This window comes from Halichoeres trimaculatus, unplaced genomic scaffold (genome assembly GCF_033239565.1).
Source record: "Halichoeres trimaculatus isolate MK-OKI-2021-1 unplaced genomic scaffold, fHalTri1.1 fHalTri1_scaffold_1, whole genome shotgun sequence".
Taxonomy (NCBI): domain Eukaryota; kingdom Metazoa; phylum Chordata; class Actinopteri; order Labriformes; family Labridae; genus Halichoeres; species Halichoeres trimaculatus.
This window is the reverse complement of record NW_027437179.1, coordinates 26,102,710-26,128,281: the sequence shown is the minus strand read 5'-3', so window position 1 is coordinate 26,128,281 and position 25,572 is coordinate 26,102,710. Positions and strand designations below refer to the sequence as shown.

Below are 25,572 nucleotides of genomic sequence, written 5' to 3'. Positions count from 1 at the left end.
AAAGCAATCATACACCAAGCTTTCATTGCAAGCACTAAGAGGATAAAAGACAGGACTTAATGTGCAATAAAAATAGCTGCACTGGAGACAATTTGAAGGAAAACCTCTGAATGATGACCAAATATTGTACCTTTTGAGACGAGTCAGTTTGAGCAAATAGATTGTCTTATTGTGCAAACATGGAAGGGTTTTCAAAAAATAACCCATAAATTTTACAGAAAAAGCTAAAATTTAAACTCAGCTGTGTTATTTGGCCTCTGGAAAGTGTCCATAGGATATATTGGCCTCTTTCTTAACCACCCTCTTGGGAAATTGCTGGGCCAGACTTTGAACATATTGAAAGAGCCATGAAGCCAATAGGTCAAATTAGGCTTAAATCAACACTGTTCAGTTCAGAAGTCAGAATTCTGAAGACAAAAATACAGTTTTTTTTTAAGTTGATTTTTCAATCACATTTCTAAATTCAGAGGAAAAAGTCAAATCTAACTTAAATTTCACAATTTTTAACTTTCCTCCCCCAGATTTCTGTCATTAAACCATCATCTAAATTCTAGCTTTGATATCAAAATTCAGATCATAGCTCAGATTTGACAGCTGAGTTAAATCTGCTTTTATTAAAACCTTTTCTCAGAATTCTAAAATTTAAGTCAGAATTCTAACTTTCCCTTCAATTTTACGACTTTAATCACTGTGTTTTTTTTTTTATTATTCATTTATTCATTTTAAAATTCTAAGACCAAAACAACAGTTAAATCATTTTTTCCTCAGATTTCTTTCTCCTAATTTTTCTGAGGTGGGGAAAAAAAGTCACAGTCCCGCTTTTTATCACAGAATTTTGCCTTTTTTCTTAGAATTTATTTTTCCACATAATTCTGAGATTAAAGTTTTACTTTTGAGGTAAACAGTCTTATTCAAGCTAAACCTTAGAAATCTGACTTTCAGGTCGGTGTCTCTTATTCTTCTCTGTAGAGTTCAATAGACTCTTGACAACATAGATTTTTGCCATTGCTTGGCTTTGCAAAATATATAAAACAGTAATGCATTAAATAAACTAAGAGGGAACTGTAGGTTATAAACAAAAAATAAGTATTTGAAGTGAAAGTGCTGCTTACAGGCCATACTACTGAAAAACTCACAATTGTAGTCTGATATTTCTTTGAGATCTCTGAATTAAATCAGCCATTGTACCTACAATATGCAGTCTGATAGCTGATGATGTTGAGCCAGTATCTAATAAAGACAATCTAGAAAAACTACGCAGTGTACCATTAACAGTTGTGACTTCTCAATATTTCACATTCTTCATATGCCTCTTACATCGTCATGTGATCCACATTTCTCAAACAACCAACCTCACAGTAATCTCTTAAAAACCATAAAGGCAACAATATGTAAAGCTACAGATTGCATTAGTAGAGGTATGGTATGAGTATGATTTTGACTCCTATTTTGAGTCCATCAGCCCTCCTTGTTGTTTGGTTCCAGTGTCAGTTTCTCTGAACAATTTCCTGTGAATCACCACATCAACCTGAGCACATTCAGAATATCACTGTATTCATGCAGGCGGTGGTGCAGGTGAGAGAGCAAACCCACGAGAAAATGCCCTCAGTGAGCAAGTGTTCTTTACAATCTGTGATATCTCATGATCTGCAACATGTCCGGATTAAAGTGTTTAAGTTATATTCGTTGGTAAATCAAATAGTCCACATTCACTTATCAAATCAAATGGTTTACCTTTGAAGGTGAATACACAGAATATCTTATGTCTGCTTTGAATCTAAATGCTTTTCTCAATAAAATTGAAACTGATATTCAAGGCACTCTCACAGGTGTTCCTTCACCTGAAGATAAAGTTCAAGTTCATTCAAATCTCTTAAGGATTATTTCAAGCGCTTGTGCTGGAAGCATTTCATCGATGGAGAATGAAACCTGTCCTTGGACGGGAAGCAGAAAAGAAGCAGCTGGTCCTAGTGACCAGGATGTCAAGTCTTCACAGTGACGGCATGATGATTGCTAAAAGGGTGTTGCACTAAGACATATCTGCAGCACCAACCTATGAATTTTCTAATGTTAACTGTACATACATAGGAGCGCCTATGTACACACCATCTGGAATTAGTATATACATAGAGCAGCTAATAAATAGGGTGATATGAGCAACACAGACATTGACTAACTCTATAAATATACATTCAATGAGGTGTTGAATACATACATAAGCAATGACAAAAATCTGCACTTACTAACCCAGTTGGGTTATTTATACATCTTAAAATGTACTATTACCATTACACTGCACTCGAGGATTTTGTACTGTAATATGGACATGAGGTATGATGATGCAAATAAAACATATGACGTAAAAGTCATGAAAAGAGACGAGTATATACATGAATTCATGCTGTTCACTATGTACAGTATATGCACATTAGATTGACTATACCTATAATGAGATTTCTTTTTGGTAAAAGAATTGGAAGACACAATGCTACTCAAATTAGAGAGTCCTGGCTTTGGGGTCAGGTGGCTGATACGATGGAGCTGGTATGGGACTGTGGGCATCCTGGGCTGAGGGCAAAGAAGGAAAGGCAAAGACTCCTGAATGAAGAGGGGAGAGAAACCCAGGCCACTGGCCCACAGAGACATGTGAGGTCATTGCCCTGAACGGAGAAGAGTGGGTAAGCTGATAATTTGGATGGGGCCCTGTAGAGGGACGAGTCATTGTTGACCCAGGGCTGTCCAGCCATGACAGGGGAAGACTGTGAGCCACTGGACCAGGGCCTGTCCATGAAGATACCTAAAAGTGTTACATAGGGAGCATGTTAAACTTCAAAACAGTGCTACCGTTCAAAAATCACTGTCTACACTACTAGTTTATGTTAATATTAGTTAGCTAATGTTACCATTAGCCTGGATAAAGATGACAAGAAATGACCTTCTTTGCCTTTCTGTCATGTTACTATTTCCATCAGTGATGTTGTGTAGAAAGTGGCTGAATGCTAACATGCTGTCTTACAAAGGTTCACTGGTCAACAAATATGTTGATTTAACCTTAAAAAAGGCACAGTGTCACTTCAGGTTTTTACTTTCCATTGTATTTTCAGATACTGTTTGAACAGGTGCTGTTCACAAACTGGTTTATCATTAGCATGAAACTCACATTTGAAGCGCTAGCCCCTTGTTCTTGTGTTTGAGGCACAACATGATCCCAAAGCTGCTGCCCGCTGATGCTCAGAGAGTCCGTCCCAGGCCTGTGTGTGACAATCAGGACCTCCTGGGCCCAGTCCTCCATCAGCCGCTGCAGGTCCTCTGGCAGGTTGTCGTTTGCACACACAGCATAGCCAGTGTATGTAGCTGTTTTATTGTTGCTGTTGTTGGCCTGAGCCTGAGCCAGTCCCATCACTGGCTGATGAGAAGGGGGTGTGGCACCCAAAGGTGGCTGCTGTGATTGATTGGAAGCCCCTGAGCTGGCTCCAGACCCTGAGATTAAATACATAAAAACATCAATACAAGATGTTGAGCTAATTTGAATTACATTCTGAGATAAATTCATTCTTAATGAAAGATTAAAATTCTACATACTGCTGCCACGCTCTTTTCCAAGACAAAGTCGCTTCAGTGTTGTCCCTGTAAGACAAAGAAGACTTAGAAGAAAAAAATCCCCCTTGTTTTTGTTAAAAAATGATCAATAACAGGATGCACTGCAAAGCAAAGCTGCTAAGCACTGCCACAAAATGAAAGACCAAACTAAAAACGAAATAACACATAGATTAAAAAATGCAATAAGTTCCCTGAAACAAGGCAGTCCGTTAATGTGAGGCAGAAACATGCAGGTGGTCTGGATGAAAATCAAATTAAAGGTGAGGGTGGAGTGTAGAGAGTAGAGAGAGGTCCAGAAAAGATCAAATAAGAAACTTGACCGGGTTACATGTTGCATGCTAAGTCAGTTTCTCGGGAAAGCTGGGTGGATGAGTCACAAAGATGTGAATAAGATGCTCAAAATGGGCAATGAAGCTCTGACTGCAAAACTGAAATCTAAGCAAGAGTTTATCTCTTATTTTGAGTGAATTTGGTAAATAAGACTTCATCTGAGCCACATTCACTTGACAAGAACAGAAAAATGTCTTATTTGAAGATTTCAAAAGATACGAATTAACTTTTTGTAAGACAAACATCCTCATTTACTGTCTTAAGACATTATTTTTACTTTTGAGAAACTTAACGGGCAAAACTATCTTAGCCCACTGGCATTTTTTAATTTTTCAAAAGCAAGTCAGTTGTCATTTATGTCTTTTTATATCCTCAACTAAGACATTTTTGTAGTCTTTTCAGCTGAATGTGGCTTATATTATGTCTTAAAAGACACTTTTTGCTGAAAATAAAAAATAAACAGTTGCCTAGATTTCATTTTTTGCTGAGCATTATCATTTTAAAAAGAACTTTGATTATCCAAACCCTGCGAAGCAAGTCCAATAATTTTGAGTGATACCTAAAATTACTGAGATATTCAACATGGCTGGGGTCTCTCCTAATTAAACTCAAGTTATGTCTGAAACTTTGGAAATATATCACACACTCAATCAACATTTTTACCTCATCATAACTAATTTCATTCTTCCTTGGTTTGAATAAGCAACATATTTCTGTGCCAGCAAAAATACCAGACAAAGGCAACAGAGATGAGGCAAAGCTAATAAGAGGTGTCGAAGAAAAGTTTGTCAAAGACAGAAAAACAGATATCAGTGAGATAAAAAAAAAAAAGAGAAATAAGAAAACACGGGAAAGAAAAAAGTGAAGCTATGCCAGAAGAGAGAGGATACAAACAGATAGACAAAGACACAGGCCCACTGAGAAATCTAGCACGTGGCTTGCTACTGGATTTATTGGTCACTCTCTCAGATGTTTGAGGGTAATTGGACCAGCCTGCAGAGAAGTACAACCAAAGAGGGAAGAAGACACCAGGGTAAGAAGGGCACACTTTATAAACAAAACTGTGTTTTTAGAAACAAATTCTTCTTCTGCTGGTGGTCACCTTGTCCGGGGGGAGCTTGGGTACCGGTGCCATCTCCATGCAGTCCAGCGTAAATGTTATCAGATGACAGAGAGCCCTTTAGGGAACAGGGCTGCTGGGTCTGAACGGGCTCTGAGGTGGAGCTGGGCAGGTGGCTGGTGCAAGAGCGCGCCCTGCCATGAGTGGGGAAAGATGCCTTAGCTGGAGAGCCGTTTAAACTCACAGTGGGCTCACCTGTCGCTGTAGGAGCACCTGAACACAGACACACAAGCATTGGAATGATAAACTTGACATTCTTGTAATTATTCAACTTATTAAATGTTTTAAATTTGTTAAAAGTTATTCACTGGATTTGCTGGAGTCACTTGACTTGGTTGTGACATTTCTAAACTGTTGAACCAGAGGGCTAAGAAGTTTTCCAGGCTTCAGTCTGTGCTTGCTGGACCTTTTTCTGCGGCTGGTTTGGGGTGCATGTGATAGTCCCAGGCCAGGAGGTGGGGCTTTACCAAGACGACGATACAGCAGCTCCACCTCCCCTCGCTGGTTGGCCTGCAGCTCAGAGATTTCTCTAAGATGTCTGAGAGGAAAAAGACAGGGTTAAATCTGGTCACTTGCTATTTCAGCAATAAAATATTGAGTGTAACATCAATAAGTGACCCAGTGATTATACTGACTTCTCCCTGAGCCTCTGCAGTTCTCGTTTCATGTCTGAATCCTCCATCTCGGAGTCATTATCGCTGCTGGCATAGGCTGAGCCAGGCACGCCTCCATGTCTACTTGGTGAATCAGAGCTCTGCAAGCTGCTGCTCCGCCCTGAGCGTCGGAGAAAGGCTACTGCCCTCTTCATGAGGTCGCTTCCTCTGCGCTCAGAACGTGTATGCCGTGGGGTGGCAGTGGCCATCTTTGCAGGGCTGCTCTCTGCACCTGAGTCTGAGGAGAGGAAGCGAGCATGGACTGTGACATCCACAGGGACGGAGTTGGACGTCAGAGCGCGAGGTAGGGAACCCCGCTTTGCCATGGAAGGAGGTGTGTCCAGGTAGAAATCTGGAGGAGCAGAGTAGCGGCTGCACCGTGTCCTCTGTGTGATGTCATCTTCTGTGCTTATCACAGAGAAACGTCCGATTGTGGTGGAGGCAGCCATGTCCTCAGCCTGGATGAGGTCTTCAGCGTATTCTGAAGGATGAGCAGGAGAGGCAGCACTGCTCCAGCTCCTTTGTTTTACGTCTCGTCTGTTGGCCACTTCAGGAGGGACTGATATTATCTGCCAAAAGTGAAAAATAATTAGTTGCACACAAAGCACAAGGTACCTCTTATTTCCCCTTCAATCTGAAGAAAGTTTCCCTTTGGTACCTTAAATCTTCCTCTTGTTCCAGAGCAAGAAGCAGAGTGAGGAACATGTCTTCTTGACAGGGAAGCTGCAATATTTTAATAAAACATTAAGTTTTTGGCACTGTCATAATCAACTCAGACTTGAATTACTGATAAGTGTTTGTAGTACATACCACACACAGCTGAGTCACTCAGTGTGCTCAAACTATCCATTCTCTCTGGGATTTGGGGCTAACAGAGACAGGATGAGGGATGAACAAAACAGAGTCAGAGGAAAAACTTCAAAAGCAATCCATGATTGTTCGGTTTTAAGACTTATTGGTTACTTTGGATATGGATGATGAAGTCTCACTGATCCTTTATCACAAAACCTGACTGTAGGTGGAGTAAAATAGGCAGTGTTCATCATTAAATCTATTCTAATCCAAATAAATACACTTTCTGTCACTGGGTGGTTAGGAACACAAGTATTTACAATTTTAATTACATTTTAAAATAAACAAAATTCACAACATGGTAAAACTGTTTTGTAAAATTTAGAGCACTGGACCTCTAATCTTTTGGAAGTATTGAGGAACAGTTATCGATAAACGCTGTTGTTCATATTTTTTGTCAGCTATTGTTTTCATTTCAGCTATTAGCAAAAATATGTCTGCTGAAGTTGTTTAAATATGTTGACAAGTAACTGATTTCTTACCAGCTGTTCGCCTGCCCTGTATCGTCCCTCCCCTATGGGCCCTGGGGTGCTATTTCCTGACCCTCCTGTGGCGCTGTCTGGACCAGGAGGAGACTGGATGTACTCTGTACAAGAACCGGGTGTCTCTGCAGCACTTCCTGACGGATACATGGGGGCGTATTCCTGGTAGAGCAAGTTCCTTAGTTTCTCATCCAGAGTTTTTATGGTGCTATCCACAAAGCCACCACGGCCCAGCCGTCCTTCCCCATCCGACTCAGCAGGTCCAGCACCGTGCTGGGACGGTGCTGGGCTCTGGGGTAGTGAAGGTGCTTTGGTCCCTCCTGCACTGGAAAAGGGCTGGTGGAGCACCACAGGCTGCTGTGGGCGTTCGCTGCGTGCTGCAGAGGTGTAGGAGACTGACAACGGTTCTTTGGCTATACCAGATTCTTGGAGTGGAAGTGGAGTGAGAGGAGACCCCGCCTGTAAACTGCTCACATCCAGAGACAGGGGCATGACCAAGGGGCAGCAGGGCACCTCGTCTGCCACTGACACAGGACAGGTCAAGTCAGAGAGCTTCTGAACTGCGTGGATTGGGGACACTGAGCCCAAAGGGGATCCTTGTGACTCCTCAACTGGGAAAGATGTATGTGGGGAAGTCTGAGCTCTGGCCGGCTGTGCCTGACGAATGCTGGGCTGCACTGAGGTGCCTGCTGGCTCCACTGAGGACACTGACTGAAGGGTAGGGGGAGCAGACACAGGCGGAGACAGAGTAGCTAAGAGTAGAGGGTCTGTGTTGGACATTATTGGAGGGCTACAGAATCCATAAATGTCATAGGTGAAGCCCCCACTCCCTCCAGACATGGTGGAAGATGACCCCTCTTCTGGCCAAAAAAAACCAAATGATTAAGATAAGAAAATTACGTGATTTCACATCTTTAAAAGGACAGCGGTTTTCATGCTGTGTAAATATTTTTTTTAGAAAAAAGCCTACACACATGTAATGTAGGATATATTTCTATTAATTGCCACAAGGGGGTGCTATTGTTCTATCAAGCAGCAAATGTGCTGAAATTACTCCAAAGAAACAAAAGTCACCTCTGGATGTGGATGGCCTCGCTGTGCCGCCGTCAGCAGGCTGGGTGGTGGTTGAACTTGATGGAGACTGTGTGGTCGTACCATCAGATGGGGTATCCTGGCTGGATGTGGGCGTCTCCTCTACGGGGCAGATTATGAACCATCTCTTTCCTGTATGTAGAACTGAAACCCAAGACTTGATGTAGTTAGTGCACTTTGACACGTAAATTAGGCAAATGTAAAATAGATTATTTTGGACATGCAGATGGAAACATTTTTAAAGGGATAATTGTTCTACCATTCTGCTGATAAACGGGCTGAGGTGCTCCAGGCTGCTGACTCTGTAAAGGGAGGGTAAAATGTGAGGGGAGTCAATGAGCACTCATCACTTTATGTCTGTTTGTCTGGAAACATTTCTGTCAGTATTCCTCAGTTCACATCTCAATCTCAGTATAACTATGTGACATGCAAGTACACTGATAGCTACATATATCCACCCTCTCTTACCTCTCCTACCATCCCTTCAGAAATGAGGCCTTGCTGAGGACTGCAGCTCAGAGTAGAGGCCCTTTCACCCTCCATGTCTTCATTCAGCATGTCCTCAGCTTTATCCACAATATCCTTCAGCTGGTCAATAAAGATCTCCTTCTCTAACAGCAGAATGAAGCCGTTTTCTACCTGCAGGCATAAAGTTTTATAATATGTTATCCATTCTTGAAAATACAACCAGCTGACTGCAAAAACTGCAAACCACTAACGGGGGAACTGACCATGTAAGTAGCTATTTCCTCTGGAGCGTCTCCATCCAGATCAAATTTAAATGTCACCATTTTGTGGTTGTGAGTTTCCAGCTGGCACTCAACCATTTTATCTCCAGTGTTGCAAACCTGTGGGGACAAATGTTACACTTTCCAAGGATTTTGAGAAACTGTACCTTCCATTGTCACACACGACACAGTGACTCACATTGAGCATGCTAAGTTTAGGTTTGCTGGTCTTCTCCTGTCTGGAGCGAGTTCGAGCAGACTTGCGGTGATGTTTCCTGGGTTTCCCATCGCTCTTCCCCCCACTCGCTAAGCTGTCATAGCCATCACTTGTTTCCTTCCCAGATGCCACATCCGAGTTGAGACTATAACAAAAGTTAAAGGAGCGTCATCATTAAGTGGATGGTATCACATGTCTGTAAAGCTAAGTCATAAGGACAAGGGAACCAGCAAAGATCTGTGAGTGAAAAACTTGAAACAAACCTGTCATAGGCAAAACTGGGTAAAGATACTGGCTTTTCCTGAATCACAACCTGAAAATAGGAAGACAATCAAGTTCAGTATACTAAGATGACCTAAGTAAGGTGGTACATGCTGTAAGTTTTTGACTTTGTGGGGTTTATGTAAATTAATTTTAAGAATCATCTTCAGTTCAAATGGTGCAAAATACGACTAGATCCTTATATGGTTGCTGATTCAGTACATAAATGATGCTAAGATGGTAGTAAAGATAGATTATTACAATAAAAAGTACAACTTATGTCCGGATTCGTACCTCTACACTGGGCTCTTGCTGAAAGGTGCTGGATGTTGATGTGGACTCGATGGTGTGCTGAGTTGGTGCCAGGCTGGCACACTCAGACACTGGGCCTGCTGTCTGAATGCCATCAGGCTGCAGAGCTGGAGCCTGGACTGAGGCTGCGACAGGAGCTGGAGCTTTGGCACCAGCAGGGGCTGCTGACACTGTGACAGGGGCAGGAGCTGAGGCAAAACCAGATGTGTCTGAGCTAGTGGACAGGCCTTTTTGTGGTTCAGTAGTGGGGCCTGATGCAGTGATTGGTGCTTGAACTGGAGCTTGCACTGCTGTTGGAAATTGTACTGGGACTGAGGTTGGAGGTTTAGCAATGTTTGAGGCTGCAGTGTCAGAAATGGCTGCAGCTTGAGCTGAAATCTGGACCTGTTGGTGTTGTGCTGGGATCAGAGCAGGGATTTGTGCTGGGGCTTGGACTTCATTTTTTTCTGCAGCTGAGCCTGAGATGGATTCTGAGACTGGAGCTGTTCCTGGATGCACAACTGGTATGTCTTGGACTGTTTTAGTAGAATCTGTATCCACTTTACTTCCCCAGAGAGAAGTCTGAACACCTGGCAAGACAGGCTGGACTGGTGCTGTCACCTAAAACACAGCAAACGGAGAAATAGTTCAAAAATCAAACTAAATATTTTTATACCATGCATGCCTGTCATGCATTACACCAACTAACTGCACGCATTTCCGCTTTAACACTACAGATTTCCTATTACAGTGAAAGCCGAGACACATATTCACCTGGACAGGCTGCTCAGCCAGTTCCTGCTCAGGGTGGGGGGCGGGGTATGGGGTGGGTTGTACCTGGGAGAGAGTTAAGGGATGGGTGGTATGGAAGCTACCAAGGTTTGCCTGAGATGTGGGAGGGCCTCCCTGCTGCTGGCAGACTGCATGAGGCATGGTCATTGTGAGAAGTGGAATATGGAGTGCCACCCTGGGCACATGCTGGGGTGTGGACAGAGGGGTCTGAGGGGTGCCAAGTGAGGGTGCAGAGGGAAAAGAAGCGTGAGGGGTCAGAGGCAAGGGGGTATGCTGCGCTGAAGGTGAGAAACGAGGGCTAGACATAGGAGGGCCACTGCTGCTGTAGGCACAAGGCAGAGGACCTGGGGGGAAGGGAGCAGGGTTGATGCCTCCTGTTTGAACAACAGGATATGGGGAGGAATACTGGGAAAGAAAAAGGGATATGATATAAAACAAACAAAGACAAACAGTGGCTACAAAAAGCATTCACACAGGCCCTGTATGTGTGACCCTGTGTTAACTAATGTGGTAGTTGGTTACTCCAAATTCTGCCTCTGACTTGGACTTATTTTTAACACTACCAAAACAAACCTGTGTGTTGATCTGCAGAGGCAGGAGAGGAGGAGGGGCAGCACTGGAGACTGACTGTGGAAAACTGGTTGCTATGTCAGGTGGACTCAGGTGACATGTGGACTGGTCAGCAGATAAAACCTAAGAAAAGAAACCCAACATCATTTTTTCTTTTTGACAGGAAGTATGATTTTTATTATGGGAAATTAACCTTGTTTGAATCAAAGTGGTGGGATAACTTAGTCCAGGAGCCACCTTAATAAAAAGTGAGCTGCGGGGCAGGAAATATGATTGAATTTATCCTGTGTGGTTTGAAGTGTAAGCACTGATTCCTGTATTAAGTTAGACAAGACGAGGGCAATACCTGCGGCAGAACAGCAGCTGATTGGAGATGAAGCTAGTAGAAGGAAAGACAAACATGAAGGAAGTACGTAAAGATAAAACTACATATTCATGCACACAACACACACATGCACAGTATACATACATATAAAGTACACCATGAGACATTTAAAAGTGTGTTTCAGATAAACTTTTGACCACCTCGCGTGTACAGAACACATTGCTTTCGGATGGTTGATGCATTTCATCAGCACATGAATTTCCTGTATGTCTGCATGTTCTAGTAGATTAGGGATTAAAACGGCAAAACAGCACACGTCACCTCGCTGTTAGTCTCTCTTCACTGGCTTCTAGTAGCAGCTCGAATCAAGTTCAAAGCTATTCTTCTTCTGGCTTACAAAACATTGACAAGGATGGCTTCTGCCTACCTGGGGTCCCTCATCCAGGTCCTACACTCCCACTCCGCTTTGCTCGTAAAAGACGCCTGGTGCTTCTAGCCCAGCACGGCTCTAAATCTCTAGCCAGACTCCTCTCCTCTGTTGTGCCAAAATGGTGGAATGAATCACCTAACTCCATACGACCCACAGAGTCCCTTTCTACTTTCGAGAGATGTCTGAAAACTCATCTGTTCAGGGAACACTTAAGCACTTAAGCTGACCTCTCTCCTCTTTGTCCTCAGGGGTAGAATGAGTCATAAGGTGTAAGACCCAGCTCTTTGTGAATTTTTAGCATTAATGACTGAATGTTGTTGAAGGTTGAAATATACTGTTGCAGCAATTAATTGTGGTGAGTTGGCTTGATTATTCTACATTATTAAAAAAATACTGCACTTGATGGCAGCACCTGCAGCTGAATAACTTGTAGTGACCCTTTGTTGCACTATCAAGGTTTTCCTTCTGTCTAAATTCTTGCTCGTGTTGTACGTTGCTTTGGACAAAAGCATCTGCTAAATGAAACTGTAGAACTGTAGGAACTATTCACTAAATTACATTAAATGGCTGTGACAAATAAAAAAATAGTCACTCTTAGAGAAGTGTTTGGGTGTGTGAGGTACCTGCTCCTGGCTGGGCTGGGCAGTGAGCTGCGGCTGTAGAGCAGGAGCTGCAGCTGGGAAGCTCTGTGCTGTCTGTCTGCTCTGGTGCAGAGCAGGGGCTGGCGTAGCTGGAGCTGAAACTGTCTGGAAAGATCAAAGTTGAGGTTTAAATGTTCATTTTTTCCACAAACAGGGCACGGCTCGATAAGCGCAGGAATGCAGAAATATTAACAAGCTAGGATGAGGCAAGCTAAGTCAGTGTAGAGAAGTTAAGTTTCAATGTTTTATAAGCAGAGCCAAATCTATGCTGGCACAATATTTCATACGCTGCCACACTCTGCAGCTACGTTACAGCTGAACTTGTTTTAATCACAGCTAAGACCCTTATCTTTGATCAGGGAGGAGCAGGGACTTGCCGGTGGGCTTCCTTTGGCACTGTCTGTCACTGGAGGAGAGAAGCAGCGGGCAGAGTTATTAAAGCTACCATGGGATTGCTGTGCCTACATGAAGCCTCCTTCTCTAACCTACCAGTGAGTCTTTTTTGTCTTCAGTGTCATGTAGTGAAAAGAGCAGAGTCCTGTTCAGATTGGGTCTAGAGAAGAGGGGAGCGTCCAGGCTAAGTGTATCGTCTCTGTGCTGACAAACTGAAGAGGTTTTACCCCTAGCCTCTCTGTTGCAGTGCATGGGATGATTAGCAGAGAGAGTGGGGGAGCTAATCCTGCGGTGGACAATGTGGTGAAGACAGTGGTTAAGATAAGTGAGATCTCCACTTTCATATGAAGTGGGGGAAAGACTGGATGGTGGAGCCACCTGGGTTAGGTGATTGCTTGATGCCTGGGGAAAGGTTGACGTCAAATAAGGATGCAGAGTGTCTGGTGGAGTCTTGGCAAGTTCTGGGGTTGTGGATGAGACCAAAGTAGCCTGTGCAGATTTGAAAAAAGGTTGCATGTGTTTATGTGTCCCAAAGTTTCGCCTTTCTCCTTCCCACAGGTGGAGAGATGTGCAACCCTTGCAGTGGCTGTGTGGCTCAGAGGGAGGTCGTAAATTCCCAGGTAGGAGAGGTGAATTAAAATGACTTGCTGAGTCATGATGAGAGTGTTGATGTGGGGGCAGGAGAGGAGATAATTCTGATGGAGTCTGGGCAGAGTTTGAGGACAGGTAGTCTATAGCTTGCACTGACATCTTTCTGTATTTTACTGAAGCCTTACACTGAGGTGGACACAGATGGAGGCTCTGATTAGTTGTTTTGGGGAGGGAGTGTTTCCTGCAGTGCAACATTTCAACCAGCGAGGACCTTCCATGCCTAAAACACACTCTGCACTCAGAGATGAGCTGGGTTTTGTTGCACAAAAAGGGTTCACTGTTGTGACGCTGGCATGGTTTGATTCCAAAAAAAGAAGATAAATTGTAGTTTTAGAAACAACTCAAAAAAACAGAAGGATTTAGAAAAAACAAGAAATGTTTCTACTCACTGTCTGAGACTGGAAAGGCCCCTGGTGCAGTTGGGATGCAGGTTGTTGGTAGGCCCCAGGATGCAGCTGACCTGTGGTTTGCTGGTAGACTCCCTGGTGTAACTGGACAGGTACATGTGTGTAGTTTTCCTGTAGGACCTGTGCTGTGGGTTGCTGGTAGGGCCCCTGGTGCAGGTGAGGGTCTGCCTGTGCAGGAGGACTGTACATCATCTGAGCAGTGGAAATGGGCTCTGGAAGGGACTGATAGGTACCGTTTTGCTGATTGTTTAGATCATCTATCTGCATCGCAGAGCTCACCCCACTGTCAGCTGTAACAAGAGAGTGAAAGGAACATCATTATTTACTGTGGTGACCTCTACAGAAGGACACAGGGAACAGGGAGAAGAAGAGAAGCGCCCAATTAAAATTCAGAAGCTTTGTGATGTTGTCTCATTTAGACTAATAGCTGCTACTCAGACACTGCAGTCGCCTGTCATAAATTCACAATCACCGCTCTGACCAGTCAGAATCATATATATATATATATAATCATATGTATGATTGTATTTAACTGTAATACAGGTAAAATCATAATATATATTTATGTATGCTTTCAGCTGCAGCTTCTTACATGTGGTAGTCAAGGTGGCTGGCACTGTACAGATCAGAGTCTGCTGCTCTAGCTCTTGGTCCTCGCAATCCGTGGTAGTTAACGGAGAATCCTCTGGCACACCTGAACCGGGAACCTGCAGTAGGTTCTGCTGGGTCTTCTTCACAGCTGGCTCGCCATTTCCTGATTGGACAGTGCGCTCCCTCCTCCATTTGATCAGTGCCACACGGTCTCTTATGGACTTTCCAACAATCTTCACATCACAGTCCAGGAAAAAGCCTGACTCCACCTACGGGACACAGACGGCTCATGGATTCCCACAACCTCATGTACAGGATCAATAAACCTGCATGCTTTGCTCATACCAAACCAGAGAGAGCTTTCTGCATACTCAAGATCAACTGATCAGTAACTCTTGTTTCAATCAATACAGTTAAGGCCTCACGTCTATCATCACTGACATGACCACTGACCAGTTTCCTGTTACATTACATTATTAAAAGGGCCAAAGATTTACTTCTACACAAGACACTGCGATGTTATTACATAATGTTTAGTCTACATCACATTAATGGTGTCAAGATGCTGCCTTGGTAATAATCTAGCAGCAGCTTGAGGCCAAAAAAAGACACTGACACAAAATATCCAAAAAACTGTAGTTCCTTTAATGGTCACCTGGGGCGTTAACTTCAAATTTCAGGTGAGTGTTGCTAGCAGTCCCCAAGGTGTCATTTGAGCTTAATGAAGAGGCTGAACCTGACCTTTTTTATCCACCCTCTCCTTTAAAAGGCTCCACAAAATGACAATGCAGTGAACCCATGAAATCAAAGTAATGTTTTTGTCAAGTTCTTATATATAACAGTGACAATCAAAAGTTTTCCATATCTCCAGAAAAGATGCATTACATGTGTTTCATTTTTCACAGTTAAGAAATAAGCTATGTCACTATCTCTTATTTCAAAGTTTTCTTGCAGCCAGTTCAAGGAGAAATGACTGATGACAAAGCAGAAGTCTTGTTTCCATAGTTACCAGCAGCTTAATTTTCTCTCTGCTGTGAATTGGGACCAGTTTTAAAGTGTGATTTGGTTTATCAAACATCTGCAAGTATACCTACGTAAGTGTTTCTAAGAGAAAGATCAAGTCAATGGTTGTAGTCAGCATGTGGGACAAAAGTGCAGTTTTGCCAGCACAATAAATACGAAAATCAAAATGGAGCATTCATATTTTCCAAAGGTAAGATTATTTTAGTTTCTCCTTTTTTCCCTTACCATTTCCTGGGCGACAACCTCTGGGACATCGTTTCCCAAGTTAAAGGTGAACTCAATGGCACCTGTGTCTTTGTACTTCCCTTTCAACTTCTTAGCATCTTCAACCCACAACTTCAGAGCAATGGAGGCTTTCTTTCCATCATCCTCTTCATTGAGCTCCACCCTCACACCTGTATCTTCTGCAAAGAATGCATGATTCAGGAGGTCCTTGATGGAGTACCTACAGGAAACGCACAAACACTAGCTACTGTACTAGCCTGCACTAAAGGTCACTGTGACAGTAAAATCCAATGATGCGGGACACACAGAAACAAACAGGGACAAATACTGGTGCTCACGTCATAGTGCAGGAACAGAAACAGAACAGCACAGTTTTGAGGAAAGGGTGCACCTGTACTGTCAAATGAAAACCGTCATGAACCACCAGACACTGGCGAAGAGCCTGGTCCACTTACCTTTCCTCCCATCTGTGGCAAATACATTCCCCGATTATTTCCTTTATTTCCGGGTCGCTGACTTTGCTGTAGCTGGCAGGTTTCACCCCCTGCAAAACACACCAACAACAAAATGTCACAACACCCAAAAACACACTAAGCTTTGCTGCACTTCGTAAAGAAAAACTAGAAATTAGGCAGAGAGCTTTGTTTAAATATTAATTGTACATTTTCTTCTTGACATGTCAGCAACAGAAGAAGACATTAGTGACACTAAAACAGTGCATTCAACAATGAGACAAGCCACAAAGTATTGATTATTGACTGATTTGCTAAATCATTGTGAAACTAAAATGTAAGGACTTGGCTGATAACTACACAAAATAAGTCAAATGATAATTTTAAGAATAGATGTAATAGAGGCAAATTAACAACAGTAACACCATTGGCTAATGCTATCACATACTAGCAAACTGTTGGTTAACATTGCTGAGTCAGTTTGTCGACTGGTTTCTCCTCTTCATCTGTACTGCTGTAAGACTTTAAAACTAGCATGTAGCATTTTGTCTGCATGGATATTCATTTTTATTTGACAAACAGTCAAACATCCTCACACAAGCTACTTGGCACCAGAATTACTACTTGGTTGAAAAATTATTAACAATTCAATTATTTTAGTATTTAGATTTTTATAATAACTATTATTTCTTTTATTTATCGTTTATCATCTATATAACTGACAGCCTGAAATGCTGATCAACTGCTGTGTCAAAGCTGTAGCCAGCCACAGATCACTAGTCGGGCTGTAGATCCAGTTGATGGTTACTGCCTTAATGCTGTGATGCTCTTCTTTTCAGACATAAATAAGCAGAGACTGCAGGTCGCATCTCATAGTGCATTTGGTAGTATCATGATTAATATATAAGAGAGTAAGTTGTGTGTAGCTTGTGTCTGGTCAAACATTTATATAACCACTTAACCAGAGCAACGTGTAGCCTGCACAGGCATGTGAAAGTCCAGTTAACCAATCTGACATCATTGACCTACAGATCCAGTAATCCCATGTTTAACCACGTATTAAACGCATGTTTGAATTGAGCTAATTAAAGTATCTTCTTACTGTAAGTCCTACTGGTTTAAAGCAGTTTACATTTGTGTTTAAACAACCAGGGCCTGAATCATTATACACACAGAACCATTTTCTGCAGAATAAATGGACATATTGTTAGAAGAAAATAGAATGAACAAACAGACTTTCTCTACACATATTTTATCTTAAACAGAAACATGAGTATGGTGTCCACCGTCTTACAGGTGCAGTAAACCTGCCATTGGCACCTGTAATGGTGGGGTCTACCACCATTAAATTCATTGCTCTGTTGGGGCGTCAACCTGGCTCATGTGTACTACTAATTACCCTTCTTTTCACCATAAGTACAGTTTGTTTTCATTTCTGACAGCAAGACGTGCATACTGGCCCAAGAAATTAGTTGCCTCATAGCATCCTAATAGAGTGATTTTTAATTTGTCCCATTTTGTAGCCAAAACTATTTAGAATAGGCTAAATATAGACAATACAAGGTGTATATAAAAGTAAGACTTGAGTAGGGCTTTGTTACCATTTCTTTAAAAATGTATCATTATGGTATTTGTCTGAAATTAGGTTTCAATTTCAACTTTTGAATTTGTTAAAAATGAACTTGTGACAGTTTTTGTAAGTCTCAATAACAGACACATAACTGATATACAGAGCAAATGACTTGTTATCCTGGTCTCAAAATATGTTTCTAAAACCAATCATAAACAGTTGGCATAGCATTGGCAGACAAGAGCACTCTAAAAGGGGACTCACACTGGTGACTTTGCGGTAGATCTGAGCCGCGTTTTGACACTCAGAGTAGGGGTATTCTGAGGTGGCCATCTCCAGCATGCACATCCCAAAGGCATAGACATCCACAGCTTCATCATAGTGCTCCTCGTACATCTCTGGGGCCATGAACTCGGGAGTGCCTAGAGAATTAATGCAGGAGAGGGAGACAAATTAGCATCTTAGATTTAGTTTTTCGGTGCTTCATCTTATTTCAGTGAGATCAATAGGCAGTGTCAGGGACCGAAATTCAAAACAGCTGCTTCATCCTGAAGCCAATAATCCTTTCATCACCTAAGCAGCAAACAAGGGAGTGAAATAGTGAAAAAAGTGTTGAACGGTCAGCACAAATTTAACAAATCGGTAAAAACCTCTGCATCATGATTCTTAATCATTTTGTTCGTGAGACAGCCAAACTATAGGTGACTTGTAACAGGCATAATGCTGATAAACCAACACAAATTTTCCAATCAGACTTTGGCTTTCTTCCTGGTTCATAGTTCACTTTGTCAAAAAGCAAACAAACAAACAAACAAACAAACTGTGTCTTGCTGAATAATTGACGACTAACCAATCACACTTTTAGCAAAGGAGGCTCTCTTCAGTGTTGCCAGGCCCAGGTCTCCTATTTTAACTGAGCCTGTGGGACCCGTGATGAAGATGTTGTCACACTTGAGGTCTCTGTGGATGATGGGTGGAGCCCTTGTATGGAGAAAGTGGAGGCCTTTGAGGATCTGTCTGCACCAGCTCCTGAGAACTTTTGGCTTCATCACCTTAAAACGCTTCAGATAGCTGTAGAGAAAAAAAATAACCATGGAGGAGATAGAAAAAGCATACTTTTAATAACATGCTGAGCAGTAAAAGACAAATTAGCAGTTAAGGTCTGACCCCTCTCTACGCGTCGTCTGGAAGTGTTTTTTCCAAAGAGCTGTTAGTCTGTCCAAATGCTGTTGCTTAATTAGGCTGCAAACAAACAGTCAATATGAATCCCCAATGACTCCTCTACTAACAAACTAATCTCCTCAAACTGACTGCCTGAAAGCTTTCTCTCTGTCTATTGTGAATAATTCTTCATAACTAATTAGGTTTTGAGAAAAAGGAGCAATGTTAAATGAAAAATATATTTGTATTTCACTCTGTACACGGCATTTCATTTACTGTAATGGTGTGTCATTTAATTGGTTTGCAACTTGATACACGAGATGTAGTCAGTCTAATGGTCATTTCTGTGAGGTTGTCTTAGAATGTGAAAGACTTTCAGCAAACAAAGTCACGTCAGACCTACCAACAAAGATAACCAGGGAAAAATCATTTGTATCCTACATTGACTCACGTTTTTAGCGTCCCTGAGGTCATGAGCTCTGTCACCAGAACGATACACTTTTTTCCTTTCACAGGTGATTCCCAGAAGTCGTAGAATCGCACAATGTTTGGGTGCTGCAGCGCCTTCAACATCTCTGCTTCTTCTTTGAACCTCTGTCTCTCAGCTTTAGACAGTTTCCGTTCCTGGGGTAAATGAGGAAGACAATTAGTCTTTCAGAATGAGAAACCATGACTCACAAGGTCACTGACTCATTATTTCTTCAGTATTCTGGAGCCTTATCGGAGGACAGGCTGCAGCAGAGATCAATTTTGTCCAGATTTAACAACTTGAGACGGGTGGTGCAAGGGAAAGGGGGCTGAACTACAACAATGTCAGTGTTTCTCTTGAAAAAAGTGGCAACAGAAAATATAAAACATATCATTCAAGCTCCTTTAGTAAGCCTGGCTTTGCATCAGGAGTGGAGCTCTGTCAGAACTGACCTGGCTTGTGTGTCAAGTGAACACAAACATGGCATTTTGGGCAGCAAAACATGAGGGTCTGAACTATCTTTATGTCACAACTGTGTATAAAACACACAGGACTAACACACTTACACTATGAATGGAATCTGGAGTAATCTTTACTTTCAATATAACTTTAATCTATCTTGCGCTGGTATCTGACCATAGTCAAATCTGTCAGATATGTTGTACTGGTGCGCAAAACTTCATGCTACTTAAATAAAGCAGAAACTTAATTTTTAAGTTTGTAAGACAAATATGAAAAAAAATGTTTGTGATGAATTTAATGTATCATCTCTGCAGAGTTTAAATCTTACATCTCTGGCCTAAGGAATTCTGTGTATGCCCGATCAATATTTTGGCCTCTGCGTTCCCTATACTGTTGTATAAATAGTAAAAAAGCTGACAGTGAAACATCCTCTACATTTCTGTTTCTCGCAAGTCAGCACAGCAGATACAAGCCCACCACCTCGGCCACAATAAACGCTACATGACCTCTAGATTAGCTCTGCTGTTGTCTGAACAGACACATCTTATCTGGAATGACAAGGGTGCATGCAGTGTTTGTTTGAAATCATGTGTAATAATCTACAGTACATTTCTCGGCAGGGATTATTGACTGATGTTGGGAATCAGGTTTCATTCACAGCTCATGGCGACCTATGCAGTGCAGAGCTTAATGAATCTTAGATAACTCTGAATCCGTCGAGGATACAAGTCCTCCATTGGCTGCATTCAAAAAGCTGATCCTGAATAAGAAAAAAAATGTGAATAAAGCAGAGGACTTTTTTTCATCTCTATCGTTCATTCTTAATTTGTGGATTTTTGCTTTTTGTTTTTGCAGAAGACTGATCTTTGTAGGGAGTGGCACCTACATCCCATAATCTGCTTTCCTTAAAATTAATTTGTCCACACTAAAACCTGTAAAAAAAAAAAGGGTACACAAGCACATCTAGTATTTCTGTCTTACGCCATGTGAAGGGGTGAGGACATGATGCAGCACTTCATATCAGTAAAGATCTCTCCTTTTGCCGGGTATCAGATACTGAGCGTCTTACACAGCGTCCTGAAGTGAACCTGTCTCCCTCTCCTCCCTCTCTCCTCTCTCCTCTCGCCTCACTCTGTGTTGGTGCAGAGGGCTGCATCAGCAGGAATCACTCTCAAAATACATCATTGTGGTAAATCCTCAGCACTTTAGATTCACATTTAGACTCATTACTAAGCAATCACGCGACATAAATAATGATGTCAGACATTGAGATGAGATTTCACAGTGGTAAAGACTTTGGGTATTTCACTGAATCATGTAGCCTAATTAGCTTATCTCTAGTAAACAACTCGCTCAGCAGATGTTTGATCATCACTTAGCCGATAAATAAGTAACAAGATGAGCAGTCTGGTTTGCTCGACGCCAGACACTAGTATCTCCTCAAATCTGATTTCTACGACTCTGTGGGCTTCAATGTTTTCTGCTGTATCATGCTTAGTCTTACCCCCAATCATGCGCCCACACACACACACGCACACACACAAGAATGGTATACACACAATCTGAGTAACAGTGGCTTTTTGTGAGCGAGGCTTACAGGCACAAAAGCTCTGAAGGGCAAGGCCTCACCTCTAGAGACTGAATGGTTGAATCATCACTAGATCCCTCCTTAGAAACTGTTCAGCTCCACATTACACATTAACACTTGCTTTAGTGATTTTAATACACTGAACATAGCTTATCTGTTGCATATTCAGAAGAGTACTTTGTTCAAGAATGTAGGAGAGACTGAAAAATATCGGTCGATGGTTTCTCGCTGTCAGTAAAGCAACAAACCAATGACTTATTTAGGGGATGTAACCAAAAAATAGTAGCCTTGTGCATAATCGAATGCAGATTCAGTTTGTTCGCTCCTACAAGGACTAATTGATGCTTCAAGCAAAGGAATTTATTTCTGTGTCTGAACCTGACAGGCTTTCCCTCATGTCTAGTGAAGTAAACCTGGATCATGCAAGAGGACGGGGACCAAAAAAGCATTGGCTCAATTTGTGCTAAAGCTGCAATAAGTCTTTAAAAACCCTGCTGCACAAAGGCTGCGTCTCATGGTCATAAAATTTATCCTCATTGTAAGAAGTGAATGTAATTTGAATGCTGATTTAATGATGCTGAAGCAATGACTCAGCCTGAATCATGTTATCTTTTGGCTCTTGGGAAACATTCGAACCCCTGTATCCAAGAAACAGCGAGTGCATTGACAAAAGCTTTAGGAACCTAACAATAGCTGCAATGTTTGGTCAGACTATTTACAGGTAAAAGTAAAATTAGAGAGACTCTAGTTTTGTCCAAATTGAAGCTTTTGTATTTTTAAAATGGGTAACTGTGGCACTGTTTTGTTTGTAGGAGCCTGTTTGTAAGAGCATTTTTAAAAATCATTTAGTTGTACAAACGTGACTTTATGCTCTTGACAAAAGGTTATTACATTCTGAGTCCTCACATGACAACTCCTATCTATGGGTCCGTCTACATGCTAATCTGTCCAATGCATTGTCATCTAAACTGATCATTAGAATACAACATACACAGATTAGATATACAGTAGGCTGTTACTGCCATGAAGCTATGTTTCAATTTGTCCCATAAATACTTCAGAGTAATTCCCAATCCTCTGCTGATGCCATGGAAAAGATCTTAATGCTGTTATTGGACAGCAAAATGTCCTGCAGTAAATTATAATTTTTTTAAAAAGTCAACAGGAAAGGAAGACTGACATTAAAGTCATGATGGCTGGAGATTGAGACATGAGAGGGAAGGTTGCTGCAATTATAGCATGTAAAAAAAAAAAGTATAAAACTACAAGAATAAGTCCTCATTCTGCCCAGTCTATACACTCAACAATACTTTGTATCAACTCTCAGGTGAGAGAGGATATTTCAAAGTTAACTGGCAGAAGCAGTACAAAACCAGAAAACTGGATCATATCTGGATTGTAAAAAGCATAATCCTGTAGCAACAGAAGACTTAACTTAACTTAACCCTTAACCCTTAAGACTTAACCCTATAACCTAGGATGTTAAAGCATGGGTAAAGTGCTTTGCGTCTGTAAAAGTTGGTCTACCTGAAGGTCCCTGGGCAGAGAGTTTGTTGACATATTATTTTACATGACAGCCTTGATGACCAGAAAAGACATAAAGAATCTAACCGGGTTCACTTTGGGTGAAAACTGTTAGTGTATCTTTTTGAAGAGAAAAGTTTATGGAAAAAAAAACTATGTATTTCCTGGACCAGATGTTGTCAATCAAACTCCTGACAGTGAACTGACTTTCTAGGGAACTTAAAAAGAACTTCACACAATGACATGTAGACTTTTGTCTAGATACTGACTGATGATGTCACAATTGAACCCACCTGGAGTTCACACCACGCCACTTCGACCCAGGTGTCGGTGTCAAGACCTTTATAAACAGTCTTGAAGGACCCCCTCCCCAGCTCAATGTCGAACTTCAGGAAGCGCCCCCCAGGTGAGGTGGACACCGCCTTCATTCCAGGCTCCTCTTCGTTCTCATCACTTCCTGCTTTACCTGTGACGTCAGGGGGCACGACCTCTGTCTTTGGCTCCGTTTCTCTCGTGCCCCCTTTATCCTCGTCTGCGCTCGCGCTCTCTGTGGCACTGTCTTTTATCCCCACCTGGCTCTCAGTGCTCGAGATCTCCTGGAGGCCAAGGCGGGCTCCGTGAAGAACTCGGGTCCGACTCCGGTCCACTATGGTACGCAGGTCGATATTAAGTACCGGGCTGCTGTTGACACAGTCCGATGTGTCGAGCGGCTGTTCTTCGGAGTCTGACACCCAGAGGCTCCGGCGTATAAACCTCTGGCGGACCAGTCCCTGGTAGTCAGTGGACGGGTAGGCGCTGGGGTCACTCGCTCCTCGCAGGGCTTCGTTCTGGAGGTTGACATTGTGGTCCGTCCCGTTCTCATACACAGGCCTGCGGGCATTTGCGTTAATGTCCGAGTCCAAATTGGGTGCTGATGAAAACGTAGACCCCAGCGGTGGATCTTTTCTGGACTCCTCCGCCGAATCCATCCTGGTAACTTGTTAGACACTTACCGGCGACATGGTGCAGGGAGGAGGATGAGCACGCGCCTCCCCGGAGGTGGGAGACTTTGCTGCCTACCTGCAGCTCGCGCATGTAGTGACGCAGTTTTCCAGCTCAGGATGTATGGCCTTATAATCCGTGTGTTTGTTTAGCACACAGAGCATCCCCGCAAAACGTCCAGCTCGGAGGATGCGTGCATTGCTCGCTGCCACCTCACGCGCCGGTGCACCTTGCTGCAATACAGCGCAGAGATCTTCAACTCAAGCCTGATGTCATCCTCTGAGCTCACGTAAACACTTTCCTCCACGTTGCATAAGGTCCCCTCCAAACAAACGTGATTGTTTCTCGGATAAATCGCTGACTAGAATGCACAGGCCGGGATGTTTAGGCAGTGCCACGCGGTAATCCTCCCCAAAGACACGTCACGGGACGAAGTGCGCAGCTGTCATCCCTGTAAACACGCACCGTACAGGGATCCGGTTCATGCAAATAAATCGCAGGTGTTCCGGGTTGAAACTTCCATCAAGTGTGACCTCAGCACGTCTTCGTGCATCCTTTACCCACTTTTTTATCCCCCCACAGTCTCGGTTAGGAGCGGAGTGCGGGATGGATAGAAGCTTATCAGATTATGCCACTGCGGCACACTTTCCCTCAGGTTGAAGCAGGAAGCTCCCACAGCATCTCTCACAGCTGACACAACTACCGTCTGTCTTAAATTTTGGCTCTTTCTTTGCAGGTCGGAAAAGAAGTATATTGTTTTTCGGTCCAGCCCACGCCCCTAGCAACAACACGTATCCAATAAGTCTTCACGCTTTTAGGCGGCACCCTAATCCTCCCGTGACACAGGCTGCGTGGACCACACCACTGTCCGCCCTCACTGTGACGGGCTAAGCCTCCAATGGGAAGATGCCTGTGTAAGCCTAGCCTCCACTAGGGACTCTGCTAGGAATTATGGGCCACCAGATAAGGTGCACCGTCCCCCATCTTTATATTATACTTGTCCACAAAGAGTAAGTGAGCAGAGGCTGAGGAATGAGGGAGGTTTCAATGGAAATAGGAACCACTGTTATTTATAATTCATATCATCATTGTCATCAGTGGTAGCGTGATGATGATTGCAGAATTCAAATCATAATTACGGAACTATTTTAAATAATTGATATTTTCTGACTAGTTACACTGTGTCAAAATATGTGCTTCTATTTCAATCCACAAACCTGGAGAATAGTGAATTGCACTTTTTGGAACTCTTATATTTAGGCCCTAAAAGTGTTCAACTCTAAATCAATCACTTACAGCCACCTGATGATATATTCAACGAAAAAAATGTAGTTTGACATTTATTCTACAACTGCTGCAGCTACACAATTATAACATGGAGCCTATAGAGATAATTACATCTTGTGAATACTTATCCACAACTGCCTCACTGAGTTGCCTTAACAATGGGTTAAGTTTGTAAGCCAAAAAATACTTCAATATGAAAATTTGATTGGCACAAGGATGTGCATCTTTGTGGTACCTGTATAACTGTTGCGACTATACATAAAAACATTGTTAGGGATTTGCTGTTTTTAGGGTTCAGCAGAAGTTAGAACATGAAGAAGCTGTACCATCAGCATTTGTCTTTTAAGGGAATTTTGTTTTGTTTTGATTTTGGCACCCCCTGTGAACATACTCTGGTAATTCTT

At 42.5% G+C, this 25,572-nt stretch overlaps 1 protein-coding gene across 4 annotated transcripts; it reads right to left on the bottom strand.

Annotated features, from left to right (window-relative positions):
- Positions 1 to 713: 713 nt before the first annotated feature.
- wnk2 (WNK lysine deficient protein kinase 2) lies at positions 714 to 24,749 on the bottom strand. 4 transcript variants are annotated; one of them, XM_074665654.1, is made up of 29 exons: positions 23,194 to 24,749; positions 19,309 to 19,481; positions 18,547 to 18,767; positions 17,961 to 18,118; positions 16,130 to 16,218; positions 15,675 to 15,894; positions 14,428 to 14,695; positions 13,818 to 14,125; positions 12,367 to 12,489; positions 11,335 to 11,367; positions 10,992 to 11,111; positions 10,401 to 10,823; positions 9,630 to 10,247; positions 9,338 to 9,387; positions 9,057 to 9,219; positions 8,861 to 8,977; positions 8,598 to 8,768; positions 8,389 to 8,431; positions 8,112 to 8,273; positions 7,038 to 7,897; positions 6,514 to 6,571; positions 6,362 to 6,426; positions 5,686 to 6,272; positions 5,359 to 5,588; positions 5,033 to 5,263; positions 4,825 to 4,923; positions 3,583 to 3,627; positions 3,161 to 3,480; positions 714 to 2,797 (listed from the first exon to the last, which is right to left on the bottom strand). In XM_074665654.1, exons 1-29 carry the CDS (start codon positions 23,866 to 23,868, stop codon positions 2,498 to 2,500), a joined length of 6,930 nt encoding a protein of 2,309 aa, XP_074521755.1. In that variant the 5' UTR covers positions 23,869 to 24,749; the 3' UTR covers positions 714 to 2,497. The 4 variants fall into 4 exon arrangements, with proteins under 4 accessions (XP_074521755.1, XP_074521771.1, XP_074521763.1 ...); XM_074665670.1 differs by having other exon boundaries at positions 4,849 to 4,923; XM_074665662.1 differs by having other exon boundaries at positions 7,038 to 7,894.
- Between the last annotated feature and the right edge of the window lie 823 nt (positions 24,750 to 25,572).